Below are 21,401 nucleotides of genomic sequence, written 5' to 3'. Positions count from 1 at the left end.
ATTACTTATCGTTTAAGACTCGTAACACGTAACAATCGTGGCATATAAGAGTACTTTAACGCACATTTAGTAATGTACAGTTAACTGAAAGCAAAAGTTAAGAAGATTAAGTTATCATGCATTGATCGCAACGTTATTGTAGTATACGTTACGCTATATTATACCGTTCTTCTTATAACAATGGAAGCTTTTTGTCATACAACTGGAATAACAAATAAAAGTTTATGAATTTGCTTTTGTTATAAAATGTGTCATAGAAAAGACGTATTAAAAACATTTTTTATCTAAGAAACGTTTATTATTTTCTTGGCAAAAGTAATTTTATACGTAAAAAATAGTTCTCACGCAATTAAAGAATACGTACTGCTGAAAACAAGAAATTATCGTTTCTCAGGCAAATTTTCTTTAAATACCGTATACTCGTGTTTTCTACCGAATAACACGCGAATTCATTGTAAATCATTGCACACGAGAAAAATCAATTTGATTAAAGTACGAATAATTTTGTACTCGAAAAAGAAGCGTTTGACATACGACGAGGCGACGCCATTGGCTGTGACGCCTGTCAAGACTCGAGACGCTTATTTATACACAGCTGTAGTGTGCAACACGTGCGTACCCGTGAGCACATTTACTACTAGGAGTATCGCGGTTTTTACTTTAATTTTCGTCGACATGGGGGTCCACGACAACGCAGATTCGAAATATATCGTTATGGGTACTTCGAGTTTCTCGAAATTAGCACCGAAACGTCCTACCACCGTTGTATTTAACGAAAGTTCGAGCAAAATCCAAAAATTCGAGGATAATCAACAAAACGTTCAAGCAGAAAATGTGGATAAAGGAAATATTAGTTTACAACAACAAAGGAAGTCTTTACCGGTCTATAAGCTTCGCAAGCGGTAAGTTACGTGTTATCGTTTTTCGTTTTTCGATTGATTTTTTACCGCTATACTTTACTCCAAATATCGTCTTCAAGGTAGACACGCAGAACATCGTGAAACAAAATGGTGTATCATCGACTATGCAAAGTTGATAACTCGGTTCCTCGTCGTACAGATGGCAGCGTCATACGGAACTAAAAACGCGCGTACAGAAAATAATTTGAAAAATTATTTGTTATAAATATCCCGGTACATACTAATATCAATATGCAATATTACGTATATATTTGCCAAACTGTATAAATATATTCGCCAATATACAAAATATACAGAGTATAATTAAAGTTAAACGATTCTTTACAAACTATTTGTAAGATACCGTAACATATTTTTGTACTAACTTAAAAAAATCTTGGCGTTACTTGTATTAGTATAGAAAATTTTAGAGATCCTTGTGAATATTTTAAGCGAGTGTTATTAATCAATATATTTATATATCATAATTATAAATAGTCAGTATATTCTAAATAATGTAAAAAAAGTCGATGAAATTTATCGATATTATTTAGCAACATTTTTATCGAATACTCAATTCCCTGTACTTAAACATCTTTTGGTATTCTCAAGCAAAACTGGATTTAAATTGCAAGGTTACAAATTTTTCAAAGTACGTAGCTTCCAGTAGATATAAATCTGTTTTATCTTCTCTTACTTTTACTTTTTTCAAAATTTTGCGAAAAGATAGAAGATTCGGTTTCCTCCAAGCAAGTGTTATTACTAGTAAATGTTGTGTCACTAAATCGAACGACATAATAGTTTAACTATTACGCAAACGGGCAAAGTATAATGCGGACATGGAGCAATTCTTTCGCCTACGTCCATAGTTTATTAAAGTTGTATGTATTTGGTATAAATTCATATAACTTTAAGATAAAAGTTTAAGATAACTGAAAGATAAGTCAATAAAACCATTCGATCTATCGATACCTATCTATTTTTTCGATCGCGAGACGACGTGGTTTCCACGCGAGCTATTAAACTGCCTTCGACGTTCGTTTCAGGCTACTCGAAGAGATTCGCAGAAACAGCACTCTAATCGTCATTGGCGAAACGGGAAGTGGCAAGACAACGCAAATTCCCCAATTGCTGCTCTCGTCCGGCATTGCAGGCACTATCGGTTGCATCGGTATCACTCAACCTCGAAGAGTAGCCGCGGTGAGCGTGGCTCGCAGAGTCGCGCAGGAGCAAGGAGTAGAACCGGGTAAATTGGTCGGTTATTGCGTACGTTTCGAGGACGTGACTTCGTCGCAAACGAGAATCAAGTATCTGACTGACGGAATGATGGTTCGCGAGGCGATGACCGACGAGATTTTATCGGATTATTCGGTGGTGATCCTCGACGAGGCTCACGAACGCTCGGTGCAAACTGACGTATTGCTCGGCGTGGCGAGAAGGGCACAAAATTTACGAAAGCTTAAGAATCTGCCGCCGCTGAAGCTGCTCGTAATGTCAGCTACGATGGACGTCGATAAGTTCAGCAAGTATTTCCAAGCACCGGCAGTGTACTTAGAGGGTCGTCAGCATCCGGTGAAGATTTATCACGCCGTCAAGTCGCAGGAGGATTATGCGTTCTCCGCCCTTGTTACAGCTTTCCAGATTCATCGCGACAGCCCTGCTAAGTAATTTTTTTTATTCGCTCTCTCCCTACCTTTACCCGCGTAAAATATGTCAAATATTCTCCACGCTGTAAATCTTTTATAGTTTTCGTTTCGCAATATCGATCTTTCTACGATACCTGCAGGTATGAAGAGAAATGACAAGTAAGCAGCAGGTGATTATACAACGTAAGATGTGGAATTTCGTTTCTTTTCCTACAACATTGTATATGTCACGCTATGCAGCGTGTTGTATAATCGATACATGTACTACCGTTCGCAAGTTATTCGGTACCTGGTACCTAATCTTTTACTTGTTTAAACGAAAACAAGAAATACGCCTATATCTTTTTAGCTTCGCGTTTATCTCTAACGAATGGTCGACACCTCGCAAAATCAATTTCCATCGATTATCGATAGATGCAATTTTTATTCAACTTCTCTTACACATACATACACACACACATACACACACACACTATGTATTTGCAATAATATAGACGGTAGAAAATTTAAATTTACGACGGTAGCTTTAAGCGCATAAGCTGCTTACAGTATAGGCAGAATGTTGCCAGAGTGAAATGAAAATTACATACCTCTTTTTAAATGGAATCGTACGATTTTGAAGCAGCTCGTTGCTTCCTATAAATAATTCTCAGACTGCAACATTTTCGGTCCAATCACGCGGCTTATCGCTTTACTTTGTACGAAATCGTTAATCATCTTTTCGGATAATTCGCGTTTAATACACGAAAGACCACTTCCCGAAACGACGATAATTGTATCGAGGTTACGAAGACTCTGTGACACGTCGTTTCGTATCTCTTTCAAGTTTAATTTAAATAGAACTCGATCGCAGCGTATCGAAGGAAGATTACGGACTACTTGTTACGAATTTCCTCCAATTTTCTAGTTAAACGCGTTCCGCGATACGATGATAGGAATATCGTGGAGCGTAAATTTTTCAGCTTAGTAGGCCATTTGCAAGATGCCCGTGTATTTGCATAACACCGTTACTTTTATTCGATCAGAGGTGAGCAGGTTCGAATACGAAGCCCGGGGAAGTGGGTCAGAAGGAAACGAACGATTTCCAGAAACTTTTTGTCTCTTTTCCAGCGAGGATATTCTGGTTTTTCTAACCGGGCAAGAAGAAATAGAGGCTGCGGCTGCGAGCGCGAGACAAGTAGCTAAACAATTGGATGGACAGGGTTATCCATCGTTGAAGGTGTTTCCACTGTACTCGGCTTTGCCGACGCATCAACAATTGGAAGCCTTTAAACCATCCGCTCCTGGAATGAGAAAGCTGATTTTGTCCACCAACGTGGCCGAAACTTCCGTTACCATCGGCGGTATGTGCGAATCAACGAGATTACTTTATTTCCAATATTTTCTGCTATCCCATCGTCTCTAATCTCTTCTAAAGGCCGAGTATCTTTCTTCGCGTTAGAAGAGCTCCAAGAACGTTCTTTCGCCAGATTTGAATCGATACTTTGTTACAACGTACGCGTACGCTTCTTTAGTCGAGACACACGGACATTTTTTTGATCGATCTTACGATATATGTTTTAGAAAAGGGGAGGACGAAGAAAATATTCTAATCTTCGATTTCATTGATCTCTGTTAATTCGGATCTATTTAATTCAGAGTGTTTTTCGATTTAATTCAGAGCGAAGAAACAAAAAGGAAGAGTAGAAAGGAAGTTAAAGGTAGATCGAAGCTAGAACAGCGGAAGATAGCGTTCGTATACGCATGTACGACGATATGATCGTCGGATTCATGTCGATTACGGATAATGATGAATTACGAATTCGTTGGAGTCCTTTTATTACGTCACGATTAAATGTAAATAGAATCGAAATTTCGAGGAAGATAACCGAGGCAGGTAATTTTGATCATTTGCTTTTGTCATTTATGCGGAGCGTTATATGCATATTTTCATAGAATACAAAGGGAGACACGAAATCAAGATAGAAATTTGTTATCTGTTTCTGATTAAAGGATTATGCAGGCCGTTTCGTTCAACTAGAATATCTCACGAGGGACTCGATTTTACGAAAACACGTTTTAACGAGAGCTGTTTGGTTCGAAGGTGGCATCGTACGCTGCAAATTACTTTTACGTAGACGCAGAAAAGCGGTTCGTCCCTACGAGAATGTATCGACCTGTGTATGTCGGAAAACTATTGGTTCGGCAGACGTTTCAATTTTAATTTGTCAAATTGGACGTATGGTGGACGCGAGGGTATCGTTTCTTCGAACGTCCTGATAGTCGTGCGACGTTTTCGAACGTTTTATCTCGAACGGTAATCCTGGTCGATCCCGCGAGCTTCGTTAGCACGATGCCGAGATAGTCGGCTTTCGTGTTTTCCGCGCTAACGCGAACCCACTTTCCACGCTTTGCGCAAAAACCGACAACGATGGATCCTCGCCGTCGAACGCGGGCATCGCCGCGGTAGCAAACTAAACGCAATTACGTTTGCGTTAATAAGGCCGTAGAGTCGGCCGTCGAAAGCGTAAGAGCGGCGGTATATCATCGGACGAAAGTCTGGCTCGTGTCAACGCGCGATCTTGCGTAAGACGATTACGATATAGGCCCGGGTTTAACCGCCTTTGAGAATCCATGTCGAGCGTACGATCTTCGAACGACAAGGAAATCGCGCGACGCGAACGTAACGATCGAAGCTATAACGAGATTGCGAATTATTGCCTCTTCGGCAAAGATTTCCGGAATAGAGTACATCGCGTTAACTATGTGGACGATGCCTATCGTTTTGTAAATTAAACAATTCGTCGTAAAAAGTAACTTTGATTGATCAATTTTTATTGGCTACGCGACTGGTAGATGTGACTTTAAATAACGAAAAAGAAAAGGGCGTTGGAAGAAGATGGGAGGGAGGAAGAGAAGGAGATCTTCCTACAACGGGTTCCTATTCGACAAACAGTTCACTAGAGAGAGAGAGAGAGAGAGAGAGAGAGAGCAATTTTATCTTGCGCGTGTAGCGCGATCCGCTAATATCGCGAGCCGAAAGCCGGTACGCTCGTTCGCGATAGACTCGCGATCACGTTGGCGAGAGGAATCGGCGACGTTGCCGATGCACACAGTGATTTCCCGATAAAATTACGCAGGAATTCGACACGTGATCGACACCGGAGTGGTGAAAGCGAGAACTCATCACCCGACCACCGGATTGGATGTGCTGAGGGTGGAAAAAGTCTCAAAGGCACAGGCCTGGCAGAGGACCGGCCGAGCTGGCCGGGAAGCGGCCGGCAAATGTTACAGAAACTACACCAAGGAGGAATTCGAGAGGATGAAGGAGATGCCTGTGCCAGAGATACAAAGATGTTCCCTCGCGGGAGTAGCCCTGCAGCTGCTTGCTATCGGGGTTGACATCACCACCTTTGATTTTATGGACAAACCACCGAAGGAGGCCGTTGACGTTGCGGTGACCTGTCTGGAAAAATTGGGCGCCGTCAAGGGTGAGTCTCGTAGTTTCAACGACGGAAAAATTACAGATTTACGCGTAAATTGATCACTCGTATTTCCATACGACTGATTTTGAGTAAAACACGCGATACCGGCATAGATATTCTCGTTGCTTGTCTCGATCTCAGAACGCGTGAATTTCGCTAGATGTTTTGAAAGGTACCTAGTAAAGAGAGAGAGAGTATAGTTTTTTGATGACGACGGGATGGATTGCACGAAGGTCGATATCGCGATACTATTTTATTTTTGTTATTATTATATATTTATCTCGAATATCGTTAATCGTATAACATCGTCGTTATCGAAATCGTATACCGCATACATATGTACATATGTATACGTATCATACACGTGTACGTACATTCACGTCATAATAGGTCGAATAGAATAGAGACAATACGTATGAACAAGCGTTTAATAGTCCGATAGTGTTTGTTATTTAATGAATTCGAGTCGCTTTAAAACAGGTAGCAATTACTTCGATAAAATCGGATAGATATTCGCGATAGACAAGATATTCGTGAAATGTCAGATGAATATTTTATAAAAATATAACGTACTCTCAACTAATAACGATCCACTTAAACTTTTCGAGTATTTGAAGGAAAATCGCACAAATAATTGATACTCGTCGTAAATTTAATCAAACTCGTAAATCAAACTTTTATTCGTGCCACGAATGTTACGCAAGCAATAGTTACTTGTAAAATTTGTTTAGTACGATAGATGGAGGTACTCCAGACCATGTACAAAGTTCAATATGCGAAAATTAAACGCAAAGCTACGAACGTCTGTTCGTAGAATTTGCGAAGAGAAACTAGATCGGTCAATTAAGTTTCGCACTATGGTTCGAGTTTGAGTTTCTCGTTCGCGAGATCAGATTGCCGCGCTAATTGAACTATCCGAATCGTTGGAAGATTTCTTCTTCCTAGAACGATTCTTCGGGATTTGTAGTCTTCTTAATCGATCTCGATCTCGATCGCGTGAGAAAATTAACGTCAAATTACGTAAACGCTATTTCAACTCGAATCTTACGTTTGCTCGATCATTCTGTCTCGTCGATTTTCAGAAATTATATGATTTTTTAATTTAGCGTAAAGCGTAAACGATATGTTGCGCGATATTACTCTTATGTATAGCGTTAATTAACGTTAGTATACTATATTGTACGGTATAAAATTCTATATACGTAAACATCGTAATTTCGAAGACACGTAGCGTATCTATTTCCGCGTACATTTAAATATTTCGATACAGATATTTTTGAAATTTTAAAGGCTATTACGTACATCTAATTCTTCCAAGTACGATATTACACGTATATTTTGAACTTTACGAAACTTTACCGTATCGTCTTCGTTGATCCTAAATATAATTAAATTAACGAGATATTTCTATATTATTAAATAAGGGTATTACGATGCTATTGGTCTTTGGTAACATCGATATCGTAATTTAATTCAAATAAATTAGCATTAATACCGAAAAATTGTCAAAAAACGTTATTAGAATTCCCGATACTTTTAACCACAGATAAGCGAAGCGAAGCATTCCACGTAGAGGTATGGTATTCTATATAGAGAAAAACAACTTAACTCTCGAGTCTTTTAATCCGTATCATCTCTCAGTAGGAAAACGACTAAAAGAACGAAAAAAGAAACGAAAAGTTATGAAAGTAGTCTAGCCGGGTAATTAATTACCGTTTTTAGGTAAGATTCGTCGTGCGTTCCACCGAGAATAAGACGAAGCGTCAAGTGGCATTCCGTATCGATCTTCGGATTTTAGCTGTTCCAGAATGTGCAAGACTCGCTACTACATCCTCTGTAATCTCATTTTCTTCGTATCTCGCCATTGATTTTTCCAACGACGATACAAACTGCGTTTCTAACGCAGAGTATTCGTATCCTCGTAGGTATCGAATTCAAATTATCGCTGTTCGATCATGGACAAACATCCTAAAATATAGGGTAATAATTCAGCTTTCGATCGATCTTAGGTTTGTTGAAAAATAGGAATTCGTCGTAATACGAATGGAGAATTTGATCAAGGCTGATGGTTTCTTAAGTGAAACGGAACGAAAGTGCATAGACGGTCCGTCGTAGATGGAAGTCCTTTGGCTTTCGCGTAACAGTCTCATCGCGATCCTAGATATACTCGTACGTTGCTCGCCTATACGTGTTTGAATTATACGAGTTTGAATTTATGTACAGCGTGTACGATCGAACCGTAAAATTTTGTCGGAATATCTCGTCGCTCTTTTTTGCTTCGTTACGTCGCTTAGCTGTTTTTGTTCAGTCGTTCGCTTTACCGACAAATTATCGCTACATTTTTATTTTACAGTTTTGTGAAACAATTTATTTTGCGAGAAAGATCGAACAAGGTGGTAAGTTACGTGTAATATAATAAAGTTACACGCGTATGGACTGTATCATCGTAGACGTGGAATTTCTTTTTATCGGTACGACAAATTGGGAACCGGAATTGCGCTGCAAACTCTCGAAAAGGAAGATTCTGAATTTCAAATAAGCGACATCAGCTGACGGAGGAAATATATCCCCGTCCGCGAAAACAATACGTTCTGTCGCTTTATTTCTTTTTAGAACAGCGATATTTCATATCTCACGCGTTGGTTGTTATCGTAACTGTATCGCGTATATCTAAAACGAAAATCGCTGCAACTTTATTCGACGTCGTTTATGTTGTCCGGAAGAGTATAATTCGACCATATATATCGTATTTCGATGCAGTCTTTTTACGTCTATTTGTCTTCTATCGATCACGGGATAGAAAAGTTTCACGGTAATCGAAGGATATTTTACAAATGTATCGAAAGCTGAAATTGATTCGAACGAACTGTAAGACGATATCGATCGTCACCATCTATCTTTTAAGCAAAGTAACGAGTAACTTGCGTTTACCTTGATCGTAGTGTATTTAATCGTACATTTAATCGCATATATTTAATTAGTTTCGAGCTAATCGCGATTCGTTCGAACTCTATTCGCGCTTAAAGAAAGAAATTGACACTGCTGGAAGAGGTCGCTACCTCGCGGAATATCAAACGGGTATTTAATTTTTGAGAAATGTTCGTAGCTGCACCTCGATATCGGTGTATCGAAAATACGTATCGAAATATCGTACGTACGTATACGTATATGTATATAAGATAAGACTTTTTCGTTCGACTTTCATGGGAATAGGTTCTCCACCACAGCTGACTACTCTTGGAAGAACAATGTCCTTGTTTCCGTTGGATCCACGGTTCACTAAGGTGATTCTCGCATCCGCGGAGCATCAATGTCTCGAAGAAGCCCTCACCGTTGTCGCTCTATTGTCAGGAGAGTCTGTCTTCACCGATCCACCTGCGAAAAGACAGCAAGCTTACGTCGCTAGATCAAGGTATCGGGTTTTATCGATCTCTGGCCTCTGTTTCATCGAATATCGTGTCGTAACGCGCTCTTTCACCGGGCTGTTTTTTTTTTTTTTTTTGAGAAATTTTACGAACCAGTCGTTTCGCGATAACGTCCGTAGATGCATCCTCTAACGAATAAATTTCCTCCTGACACGGAGGAAATCGTAGAAGCAAACAGCCCACGAATTTCACAGTTCAGCATGATTTTCTAAATATTTTCAAAGTAAAGTAACCTAATCCGATATCGTCGAACTCTTCACGATGTTATCTATAGCGTTAGGTAAAACAACTTGTTCGCAACATTTTCGTCGTCGGATTATGCCGAGTCTTTGTCGTCGGCTTTGCGTCTTTAAAATATTTTTAAAACGGGAAACAGCTACGAGTTTCGTGAAAACGAGATTTCACGGTACAGCGATCAAATATTTGTCAAAATAAGTATTCACGAATCTAGAGCAAATTCCGCGTATACCTTTAAACGTCAAACAGATCCGTCTACGATGCGATCGATACTCGCAGCTTGTTACGCTTCTTTCGTTCGTTCCAGATTCGCCTCCCCCGAGGGAGACCACGTCACGTTGCTGAACGTTTTTCGCGCGTACGCCAATACCAAGCAGAAGAAGGTCTGGTGTCACGAGAACTTTCTGCATCACAGGAATCTGGAATACGCCGCGGAGGTGCGACAGCAACTCGCCACATTGGCGGAACGTGCGAATTTGGAGAAGGCCAGCTGCGGAACGAATACCGAGCGACTCAGGAAAGCACTCCTCGAGGGTCTCTACGATAATCTCGCCGAATTGCAGAGGGATCAGACTTACATCACCGTGAGTTCTTTTTATTCTCCTCTCTCTTCTTTTTCATTCTCATAGTATCGCAACGATCGTCGATTTCGAGGCCGCTTGTCCGAATCCAAGGTTCGTTCGACCAACTTTTAGCCAGTGGAAGTTTGTCGTCGAAGTAGGTCGATCGAGTACGATACCGTACGTAATTATTCGAACCACGAAAGTCTCAAACTTTTCTCTCCGATTGTACCGTAAGGTAAATAAATGTATCCCATTGATGAAACGCAGTCGACTTTTTTACGAGAATAATCGGCAAATAGAAGATCGTGATTATACGCGGTTTAAGCGTGGTAGTTGGAGATATTTGCCGACGTCGTTGATAGTTGGCGCGATAGAGAGGAAAGGCGTTTGAAAGAAACACGGCACAGGTGGCAGTTTTTGCATTGAAAAAGTTGCTAGCAACGACGAACTCAGATACAGAAATCTGTGCGCTTTTAAATATATACACATACAGAAGACAATTTTTCTGCCACCTCTAGATAAATACGGATATCACGTACTATTTTCTACGTTTATCTCGATTTTGCAAAATCATATATATTATAGGCAAATTTCGGTTTCATACTTACACCCCTGATCATTTTTAGTTCAATCGATTTGTAATATTTTACGAAGCGATTAAAGTATTTAGAGCGCGGTAATAAATAATTTTTATCGAATCGTAGGAATTTTGTTCGCGTCTGTGATTTCTTCGATCGCGCTTCTGTAAAGCGTGTGTCGCTTTAATACGTTTTGGGTATCTTGTCGAGACAACGTGTAGATAAAGCGACTTTATTTACGTCTTTCGATAACGTTACATCGAGGAAATTTTGTCGCGTGGTATCGTGGCTTGGTTTTTAACGGGTCAATCGCGTGCCACTGGGCGTCGAACGATCTTTTTTAACTTGTTGCGACAAAGGAAAGCGACATCGTAGCGAGACGGAAAAGTTTACGGTGCGAGAACTTTTTAAACGGACGAAATCGAAGGCAGAGGTAGTGTTATTTCGTTGTCATGTCGGAAATTTGAAGCTTAAACAAGTTCCTTTGGAGTACGAGGCACGGTTTAAGTAAGCTTTCTCTGCCGGTGACTTGGTAACTAGAATTTAGGAGTAATTGGATTGTTCGTTTGCGTAGGTGAGCTCGAAGCAGCCAGTCGCCATACATCCTTCCTCGACGTTGCACGGCAGCAAGCCACCGTTAATATTGTTCACGGAGGTTGTAGCCACCGGAAGATGTTACCTCCGCGGTTTGTCTGTCATCGACTGCTCGTGGCTGACCGAAAAGGGCATCGGAGTCGGAAAACACGATTAAACGGAATGCCCTCCGTTTCTCTCGTGAAAAAAAACTTGCAAGCTTCGTTACGAGCGTTCCCGTTTTTGTTCCGGATCGTTGTAGAATCGGGAAGAATCGACGCAACTCGTTTTCGTACTCTGTATAGTTCTTTAATAAAGACGATCGTCGTCTCGTCGATGATGCCACGTGGATACGTAAACAATTCGTCCCTCCTTTCGCCCTTCTTTACTCCATTTTACTTATCCATCTATCTTGCATTTTAGTTTGTATCGTTTGCCGAGCGTTAAGACAACTTGGAAAGTAACGTATTCGTTGTTTCGTCGTCGATCATAGAAAGATATCCGAAGATTTACGTAAAAAGATATACGGTTCTGGTTCGGTTTTCACGCTTATCGATCGTATCTCTTTACGCTTCGAAGATCTTTATCGTCACCGATAGATTCCTTCTCCGGCACGATTTATATACATCGAATTATACGACGATAATTACAAACATTAGCGATGATTAATAATCATTAAAAAAATAGGGCATTGACGTACAGCTTAAATCGACATTTATATACTTTTAAATAACCTTTTGAAATATAAACTTTGACTAGTTACATACTTCGTTTATATCTTTAAGTCCAGAGCGTTTCCCTTTTCGCGTAAACGCAACGGTTTGTTTTGCAATGAAATATTTTTCATTTGATCCTTTTTTACGTGGTACTTAGTCGATTAATGGCGTTACTCGTGCAATACGATATCGGTTCGTTACGTTTCGATACACGTCCGGGACGACTCGTTCAATTTCTTCGCGAATGTTTCGCTTAACCTGTCGAGTCGTTGTCGGATTGCCACGAAGATTCGTTTCTCTAATCGAGCGAGTCAGGGTACGACGTCTCGTTGGGTATGCGCTGTACGAGGTGTGCCACCGTTCGAAACGATCCATTCTCATCGTTGGCCGCAAAAGGTCTATCGGAAGCGGTTCGCTGCTGATTTTCTGGCAACTCCGTCCCAACCACAGCGCGGTCCCGTTTGCTTATCCTTCCACCGGCGAATCGAGGGTGACTCGAAATCGGTAAATCGGCCGAAAACCTAGTAGCTGTACGTCGTACGATTAATAAGAACGTTAATCCGACGAAACATATAGGTTATTCGTTACGTTATATCGATACTGACATTTAACGATAAGAAACGTATTAATTTCAGCGATGTTTATCTCGTGTTTAAACCCGGTACATACATATACACGTGTCTTACGTGTGCCGGAAGGGTTGAAGCTAGCGGCAGCACTTGGCTACGTTCCGAAGTCATTAGTGGGAAGCTAAAATCGATTAATCATAGCCGTAGCGGCAACCCGGACATCCATATCGCCCTGGCGCGCGATCCTGCTTTACGCACAGCGAAAGAAAACGGACCACAGGAGGGATTCGTTGCGATCCGGCAAATACGTAAATCTGGCTGATTTCCCGAATCGACGAATCCCGAAGACGAGTAAGAAATAATTCCATTGGTTAGAGTTATGCAGCCTTCCAAGGGTAATCGCGGTTTCGTCGTGCGCGATTCAGACGATCCCGGTTAATTCGCGAAACGGTTAATTAACGCAACGAAAACGGTTTTGCGCGACGAGAGCGAATAAGCAGGACGCGGAACACGGTCGTCGCACCGCAGTTCGGTACATGTCGTCACAACAGGTGGCTAGCTCGACGAAATATCGTCGCGATCTCATGCATGTAAATGCTCCGTTACCGACTCCTGTGTACTTTTGACGGACGCGTATAATAATCGTCCCTTTTTCCTGCGCTTACGCTTACGAGTACGGACGATGAAATACGGTTTAAGCAAACGCATCGACTGGTCGACGCTGCTCCGACGTCGCATATTTGCATCGTGTATCAAACGCAACAAAGTCGCACAGCTGCGTTGAAAACTTTCTCCGTAGACTCCTCGGTCCGTTGAAACCGACGTAACGAAATTGGTTAAAAGATGCCGAAAGATAACGTTTATATAATTCGTACGATTGTACGTAGAGGAGGCTATTTTATCAGAAAAAAAAAAAAGAAAAAAAGGAAGGGAGAGAAAATAGAAGCGTGTATAGATTTTCGCAGTATCAAATAAACGTTATCGCGGAATAATCTTGTCCTGAATTATTATACACGTTCGACCATAGTATATTATATCGACACGATGTTTCCATAATATTAAATTTATATGTTACTATACTCCGTTGTACTACGTTTTGACAATTGTACATCACGCTCTTGTTACTTATAAATTAAATATTATCAATCAGATCGTAATTACGTTATAAGTCAGACTAATTGGCGATATATTAATTAACGAAATAGTCTAATTATTCTACGCGAACGGAAATTAACATTTATTAGTAGGATAGGAGGAATAATTTAATTTAAACTAGTATAGATACGTACGTACGATCGATATGGTTTTATCGACCTACGGCTAGTTTATCAAACGGAACGGAAAAATAATTTCTCTTTTTCTTTTCCAATATCCAAGTTGGTTGGTTATTTATTTAAGCTGTGTATCGCGTATTGGTTATTTCTAGGAATTATTTGCTTCGTGCGGTATAGGTATAGGTATAGGTATAGGTATAGGTATAGGTATAGGTAATCGTGGGAAGCGTACGAAGCACGCGGTTCGTCGTATCAGCGGTTGATTTCCGGTAGAATTGAAATTGCGTTCAGCTTCGACGACGCACGAATGAAATTATTTAACGGCCTTTACAGGTATTACCAACGTAGATGCTTACTTGTTGGCATTAACGCATTATGCCGCGTACAACGCCGTTCTATAGCCTTGCGTCAATTATCACTTAACGGGAGAATATTGAATTTTCATCGCGCGAGCCGACCATCGTCCAATGGCGAAAGAACGGCGTTCCATGCGTAATTACTCGCGCCGTTGTCTTCTTAATGACTCGCGTCGAGCTAAGATTTTAAATCCTATCTTTGGCGTACGTGTACGTTTCGTTGTAAAATATTTCACGACGTTTGTCGAAAGCGTCGGAAAAGTGATCGACGACGTTGGTATAAAAAGGGCCAGTTAATGTCGTTCATTACGAAAATTTCAACTGCAAATATTTTAATATCCGTGCGACGGGTACTTTTAAATTTATTTAAGTCGTTGGAATAGACGAACGTTGGCTTCGGTGGTTCGCGGTTCGTACGAAATTTTAATACGAAACGAGGTTTTCAATATCTTATCGTCTTAACTCGTTCCTTTCCTAACTACGTAATAAGGTAATCGTTCGACAATTCGCTATGAAGCGCGAAAAAACAAAGGTGTAAACGTTTTCATTTAGATTTTTAATTTAACTATTAACACCGTTGTTTCTCGCAATACGATCTTAGGAACGACGTGGCGAAACGAAGCTGATCGGCCAACGAGATAAGGTAACGTAACACGAGCGACAAGTTGCCCGTTGTCGCTGCTTTTATTCCGCTGTCTCTTCCTGCCAAATTTCGATTCGATCGTCGACGTAGAACGCCCATGCCGCTTCTCGTACTCAGAAATTCCCATACCGTTCGTATCGTTGCCATTTCCCGAAACGAAACAAAGCGAGTCTTTTAACCGTTGTAAATCGAGCATCGTGGAAAATACGAGATCGCTGGCGACAATTACGCGGATGAAACCGTCGTTGAATAATTCGCACCGGCCGTAGGAACCCGCGTCGTCGTCGGTGGTGGTGATGGTGCTGCCGCTGTTGCTACCGATGCTATCAAGTTATCGTTCGTCTTCGCCTCTTAGGTCGTCGTCGTCGTCGTCGTCGTCTCCTTCCAGACACATAGCCGTTTCTCGAGCTTCTCGTCGTCGAGGAAAATCGCATTCCTCGGTGTCGCGTGGTATTAACCGTATCAGCGAGCTCTATCGTATAAGGCTCCCTCCAACTCCCACGCTTTCTGTCTCGATTTTGCTCGGAATATTACGCTTCGTCGTGTGCTCGTCACCCCATTTACCGAGAAACATCCCCTTTGTTCCGAGACACGTTCCACGTAGAGAGAAGAGCCACTCCACCTTGACGAGCCGCTCGCCTCGTGCTCCGTGGCTGTTCCATATCTACGGAATGCTCGATAACCATATTATTTTCCGCCATTCTTCATCGATGCCTGAGAGAAAGAGAGAGAAGAGGATTCTCATATCCGCCGCTGCCGCTTTTGATCTTCTCCCTCCGCTTCTACGATCGCGTCGCACGGGCCACGTCGGTATTAAATTCCGCAAGCTCCGGCCGGTTAATCGAGATACGCGAGTCGAACGGGAACCGAACTTTTCGATTTATCTCGCGTCCACGCGGACGGATTTAACGGATAGGCTTCTCCGCTCGGAGGTGATTTGACCCGGTCGCCCGATAACTCGATCGCGCGTCGTTTCCCTCGCCGCCGATTCCTCTTCCTCGTCGCTTTTCTACGCTGCGACCGCTCGATGAACCGTACATCGTCGTTTTCTCGTTGCAACGTAGAATACGCGACGAAAAGAACGCGGTCCTAATTTTCTTTCGTCGCAGCGATGCGAAGCTCGCCAGATTTTTGGCGCGGAAACGGAGCTTGTGAAACGATATTACGCGTCGAAAAAGGCAGTATCGAAAGGTTACGTCGTCGACAAAGAGTCGTTGGTTTATGCAAAGCACGAGTATATAATGTAAGTTCCGAGGGCAAATTGGAAATTTAAGAATATAGAATTTCAGATCCGACGGAACATTACATATTCATAGGACATTAAAAGTAGAATGCGAAATTTTCTGGTTAAGATTGCACTATTTCACTAAGTTTAATAGGCTTTATTCGATCTGAATATGTATAGGCTATGAAACTATCCAAACTATATAGTACAAGCTACACTACCACGCGAAACGATCTATGTGAAAGTTGGCATACGCGCGAATAGTCGATGATATTGGCAGAATTAATGAAAAGCAACGGTAATAATTAAAATAAAACTTTAGACTATCGGACTACGTTTTCCGTTTCGTTGTTATATTACTTTTGGCCGACAGACGTATCGTATCTACAAGCGATAATACAGGAACACGTATATCGATAATAAAGTCGAAGGCAGACTTTTTCTCGACCGTTCTACGTGCAATACGAACGCAGGGAATACAATGGGAAGAATTTCCATACGTTCGTGGCTGCAAATGGTACGCCTTTAAATTACTGCCAATTTTTCATTTTCGGAATATGTATAAAAATAAAGCGCACGAGTAAAAATCTGCCGCTAGCAACCACGTTTTCATATTCGGGTTGCTGGGAATTATTTCGTTTTTAAAACGCGTGTAAATCGATGGTTGCTCCGTGCTGTTTTTAAAACTTCCTTTATATCGCGGTCAAACGAACGCGAGTAAATAATATTTGCCTTAAAGTATTTCGCGCGAATCGGCGAAAAATTGCAAAAATCTTTGCTATACGTATACGTATACTGCTACTTACCTACGATGCAACTTTTCCATTCGAAACTTAATTCAAAGTTGATCGACGAGAAGCCGCAAATCTCCTGCTTTTGGTCGTATATCGATACGACCAGTCGTTGCCGAGCTACTCTCGTTTGAATCTTTGGAGCGAAGCGTAATTTCGTTGCACCGGCATTGTCTTATTCGCACGCGTTCACCACGACCTACCGCATGCTCGACATCTGCGCGCTGGTCAGCGACGAGCGCCGAGTCAGGGTCTTTTTATCGTTGCTAAATAGCGCCGACGTACGTATTTCCAGGAAGCGAACTGGGTCGCGTCGTTTCCAGGAATTCGGCCGCGCCATTCAGAATCTCGTGCATTTTAGTCCGTGTTTTGCGGTCTTCTATCTTGGGACATGGACGGTACGTAGGTGTCAAGGCAGGATAAAACGAGAATCTGATAGCCTGACTTTTTCCATCTTCCCGGAAAGTTTCCGAGAAAACGCATACGTTCCTTGTGGCTTCTACGTTGTATTAAATTCGTTCGGAATTTACTTTGGGATACGTTAAGGCAAAGTTCGAATAGTTTCGACGACATCAAAACGATATTGGACGATCGTAGAAAAGAATTTCTCTAGCTTTAGAAGCAACGAATGTAAATGATAATCTCAGATTTACGAGAAACACGTCGTATTCTCCCTAGAAAAGCGACACAACTCGACCAACATATTTCTGCGAGAGAGAGAGAGAGAGAGAGAGAGAGAGAGAGAGAGAGAGAGAGAGAGAGAGAAAAAGAAGAAAATGTCGTTTGACCTTGTTTTACGAGTTACACCTGTTACGTCATTTTTCCCGGTAAGTTCAATTACCAAAATGACACGTTATCGCACGAGACGGAGCTTTTTACATTTTTGGAAACCTAACATTTTTAACTAATACTCGATGTTTTCTTACGTCGAACTTCGACGGTAAAGATGCAATTGATCGAAAGAAGGTATCAAGTCCCTTTAACGGTATGTATATAGAAATAAGATTTGTAATCGACGAAGTAACGTTTTCTCTAGTTTGGCCGTTTTTTTGCATTTTCATTTGATTCTTTTAAATTTCGTTCAATTTTTTGGAGGAGGTCATTTGCCCGAAGAGTTTCGTATCTTTCTGGAAATTTTTTAGAAGAGGAAATTCCAGGGTAATCGACGTCACCTTCGTCATATTCGTTCAAGAAAGTTTTATCGGCTTTCGCATCGTCGAGCAGCTTGCCGTTCGAACAATCGGATAATGCGTATCGAATTAATCGAATCGATCGTTTCAGCGAAATATGCAACTGCGACAGCGTGTAAGTAGAGAAAATTCCACTTTTTTCCGTTACCTTTTTACGACAAGAGTAAAATGTACGAACGAATTAATGCAATTTAATTAAATCTTTTGAAAGAGCTTTTTAAAGTTTCTCATAAAGATAAAAGAGTAATACGTATCACGCGTAAAATTTGTATTTCATACAATTTCCTACGTTCGATTAAATGAAACGTTCGCTAATATTCACGAACTTTTATCGAATCAACTATTAAATCGAATTATCGAAAGTACATCTGTTTTAACGGGAACGCGTATTTTTTATATTTTAAGAAAAATTTCCTTAATGGGATATTTTTTGTACGGCGTCCAAAAAATTAAACAAAGATGGCAAATCTAATTATTATTTAATATTTTGCTGGCGATAATTACATCACGTACAGGATCGCGTACAGGATAAGTATCGAGTTACGCTCGTTCTGCTAACAACCAGGCAAATGTGAAACGTAATAACGTAAGCGCTGTACTTGTTACACCTGTGCAAAGTACGATATAAATTTGTGCGAATTTTAGCTAGCTTTGATACGACTTTCAACGAAAGAAGAATTATACGCGAACGAAACGAAATTAAAAATTTTTCATCAAGAAAGTCGGTAGTAGGAAATCATAATTGTATAATGCTACAAATGTTTGTTCAAATTGCAGCAACGGCGCAAAAGCGAGATTAAAATGATGAACGTACGTACGCGTATATGTGAGAGGCCGTTTTCCCATTCTTATTTACCCATGCACGAAGGAGATATCGAACGTACTTTCTTGTTCTATCAAACGAATTCGTTCTTATTATGGCGTGCCATAGCAAAAAATCTATATTTCCAATCTACACGGTTGCTTTGTATTCGTTTGATAATTTATCACGTAGAATATCTCAAGTAATTGTTATTATCGATATATCGTTCGTCTATTATAAAATGTATCTTTGCGAGTAAAATGGACACGTCCATTCGAAATCGTAGGTAAGAAATAATTAGTGCAATTTTAACGATTAATTTTTATAGCTAAATAGCCGTTAGAACGGAAGAAATAATATATTAAAAGATGTCGTGGCATTTAATTAATTTTGAACGCAACGCTTTGTCATGTACTGGCTAGCCCTTCTTCTCAGCTTTCAAGAGTTATTTTATTATTGAAACAACGGTCCCGTTATTTATCAGCGTCCTGCTTTATCGCGCAAAACACAACGGGAAAATTTTCATCGAGTTTCCGGTATAATCCGCCACCAGTCTCGCCCCCTTTAAACATCGAACAAAGAGTTTGATATTCGAACAATGATACGTTTGGCGGCAAAGCCGAACGAACTCTCTACCGCGGATGATAAATCGCGTGTCATAATCTATACGTTCCTATACGTAAGCAACGAAACTTTCGTCAGACATCCGTCTTTCGGACGCTCATCCGACCAAACGAACTCGTAATTATCCCAACAAACACCGTTATTCCTCCGAGATACGAGACATCGCGATTCTTTGAAAATTACACCGATAGCGAACGTAATTTTGCGCGTGACGACAAGAGTCGGAGACAGCGAGCGAACAACGCTATCGTTAATAACGCGCAGATATTACGCGAAAACGAACAGATCTTCGACTCTGTGAAACTATCGGTTGGAACGCGATATCGGCAACGTGAACTACCGCCAATCGCGTACGCGAATCGAGTGACGCTCCTCCGAATCGATATCGAAGCATACACGCGGTAGCGATTAAGCGAATTTAAAGCACACGTACCGAGAATACCAATGTTCTTTCCAACAAAGTTCCGACACCGTTTCGATTACCAGATTAAATCGCAAAACGCTAGATGCAGTGCGCAAACCATAGGTATACGTCATAACGAACGGACATGGGACGTTAAATATCGGATAGGAAGAATCGTCGAATCTATTTTACTCCTAAGAGAGTAATTCTTTCGATTATTTGATCGCAGCGTCGTAATTTTGGGTCAAAGTTGCGGCGGAGAAAGTGGAACGAGGGAAAGAAATCTTGATTCTTTACTAGAAAAACGAAGAGCTTTCAACGTTAAATCTTTATTGGTGAGAATCATGGCGGACATTACAATTGCAAACATCCAGTAATTTAAGCAATCGGCTTAAAATTCGACCGCGTTTCCACTTTGATTTCGTGTATTCGCGTTGCTCCTCGTGAAGTTTCTCGATTGGCTCGCGCGTGCAACAGCGATCGAAACGCTTTCGGTTGCAACGCGAGTCGTGCGAGCAATTACTCGAATTTTAATTGCCTTGCTTCAGCTACCGGAAAAAGTTAGGCCGGAAAAAGGATCCTACGACCGGTGCCTTTAACGACGATGTGAATTGAAATTATAAAGTTTTCTCTATCTAATGTTCCATATTTAAACAGCCATTGAAAGCTTGTAACTGACGTTAGACCGTTCGGTAGAATAGTTACGTGTATCACGAAAGATCGTACAAATTTTCTTACGTTAAATCGTTAAGCAGTATAGATAAATTTTCACATTTTTTATAGATAAATGCTTTACGGTATTTATCGGGCACCCGACATCGATATAAAGAGATGCTAAGAATATTTGGATGTGTTAAAGGTATTTTACGAGGTGTTTAAAACGACGATCATGCCATTCTCGACTATACGTGAATATTTCATGGCGCGCGTAATCTCGATTTACACAAGAATCTTATTTCCTAGGCATAGGCGTTTAATCTTCGCTCGTGTTACCGAATGTTCAAAGAATAGTCGACGAAAGAATGACCAAATGTTTAGAGAAATTTTACGAACGTTCTCTTCTTTCTTATTCCTTGATGTTATACATGGAAAAATTATTACTACTTTTTACGATCGCAAGAACGACGCTTGCAAGATCGATGTAAAATATAACGCGACGTCAGTTTCCTTTTAAATATCGAAATTATCTTTGCATATTTTTACAAAAAACTTATTTAGAAATTTTAGAAATTTTCGGCTAATAATATATATATGCGTATGTATATAATAGCAAGGTTAACTGGCTCCGTGTGTTCTATCGAAACCGTGTTACAGGGATATCGCGTTATAGGAGGGCTGTCGCGTTTCTTGTACCGTTGTATATCGAAACCACGTTCTCAGAATTACCGTGTTATAAAAGGGTCGAGCGTATATATCTTTAATG

General features: G+C 40.8%; 1 protein-coding gene across 2 annotated transcripts; it reads left to right on the top strand.

Moving 5' to 3' along the window:
- Positions 1–64: 64 nt before the first annotated feature.
- LOC126869400 (ATP-dependent RNA helicase DHX33) lies at positions 65–12,147 on the top strand. Of its 2 annotated transcripts, none has more exons than XM_050625877.1 (7): positions 65–902; positions 1,946–2,563; positions 3,656–3,888; positions 5,665–6,015; positions 9,223–9,421; positions 10,087–10,255; positions 11,387–12,147. In XM_050625877.1, the coding sequence occupies exons 1-7, from the start codon at positions 676–678 to the stop codon at positions 11,561–11,563; spliced, it is 1,974 nt and encodes a 657-aa protein (XP_050481834.1). In that variant the 5' UTR covers positions 65–675; the 3' UTR covers positions 11,564–12,147. The 2 variants fall into 2 exon arrangements, with proteins under 2 accessions (XP_050481834.1, XP_050481833.1); XM_050625876.1 differs by having other exon boundaries at positions 9,979–10,255.
- The last annotated feature ends 9,254 nt before the right edge of the window (positions 12,148–21,401 follow it).

The sequence above is a fragment of the Bombus huntii genome, chromosome 9 (genome assembly GCF_024542735.1).
Source record: "Bombus huntii isolate Logan2020A chromosome 9, iyBomHunt1.1, whole genome shotgun sequence".
In the NCBI taxonomy this organism is placed as follows: domain Eukaryota; kingdom Metazoa; phylum Arthropoda; class Insecta; order Hymenoptera; family Apidae; genus Bombus; species Bombus huntii.
This window is presented reverse-complemented; position numbering and strand designations above follow the sequence as displayed.

What these genes read in the sequence shown, in the direction of transcription:
- LOC126869400 (XM_050625876.1), top strand. Translation starts at nt 676, where the DNA reads ATGGGGGTCCACGACAACGCAGATTCGAAATATATCGTTATGGGTACT. An exon ending in GTCTATAAGCTTCGCAAGCG is followed by an intron (nt 903 to 1,945) that starts GTAAGTTACGTG and finishes CGTTCGTTTCAG; the next exon opens with GCTACTCGAAGAGATTCGCA. An exon ending in GCTTACGTCGCTAGATCAAG is followed by an intron (nt 9,422 to 9,978) that starts GTATCGGGTTTT and finishes CGTTCGTTCCAG; the next exon opens with ATTCGCCTCCCCCGAGGGAG.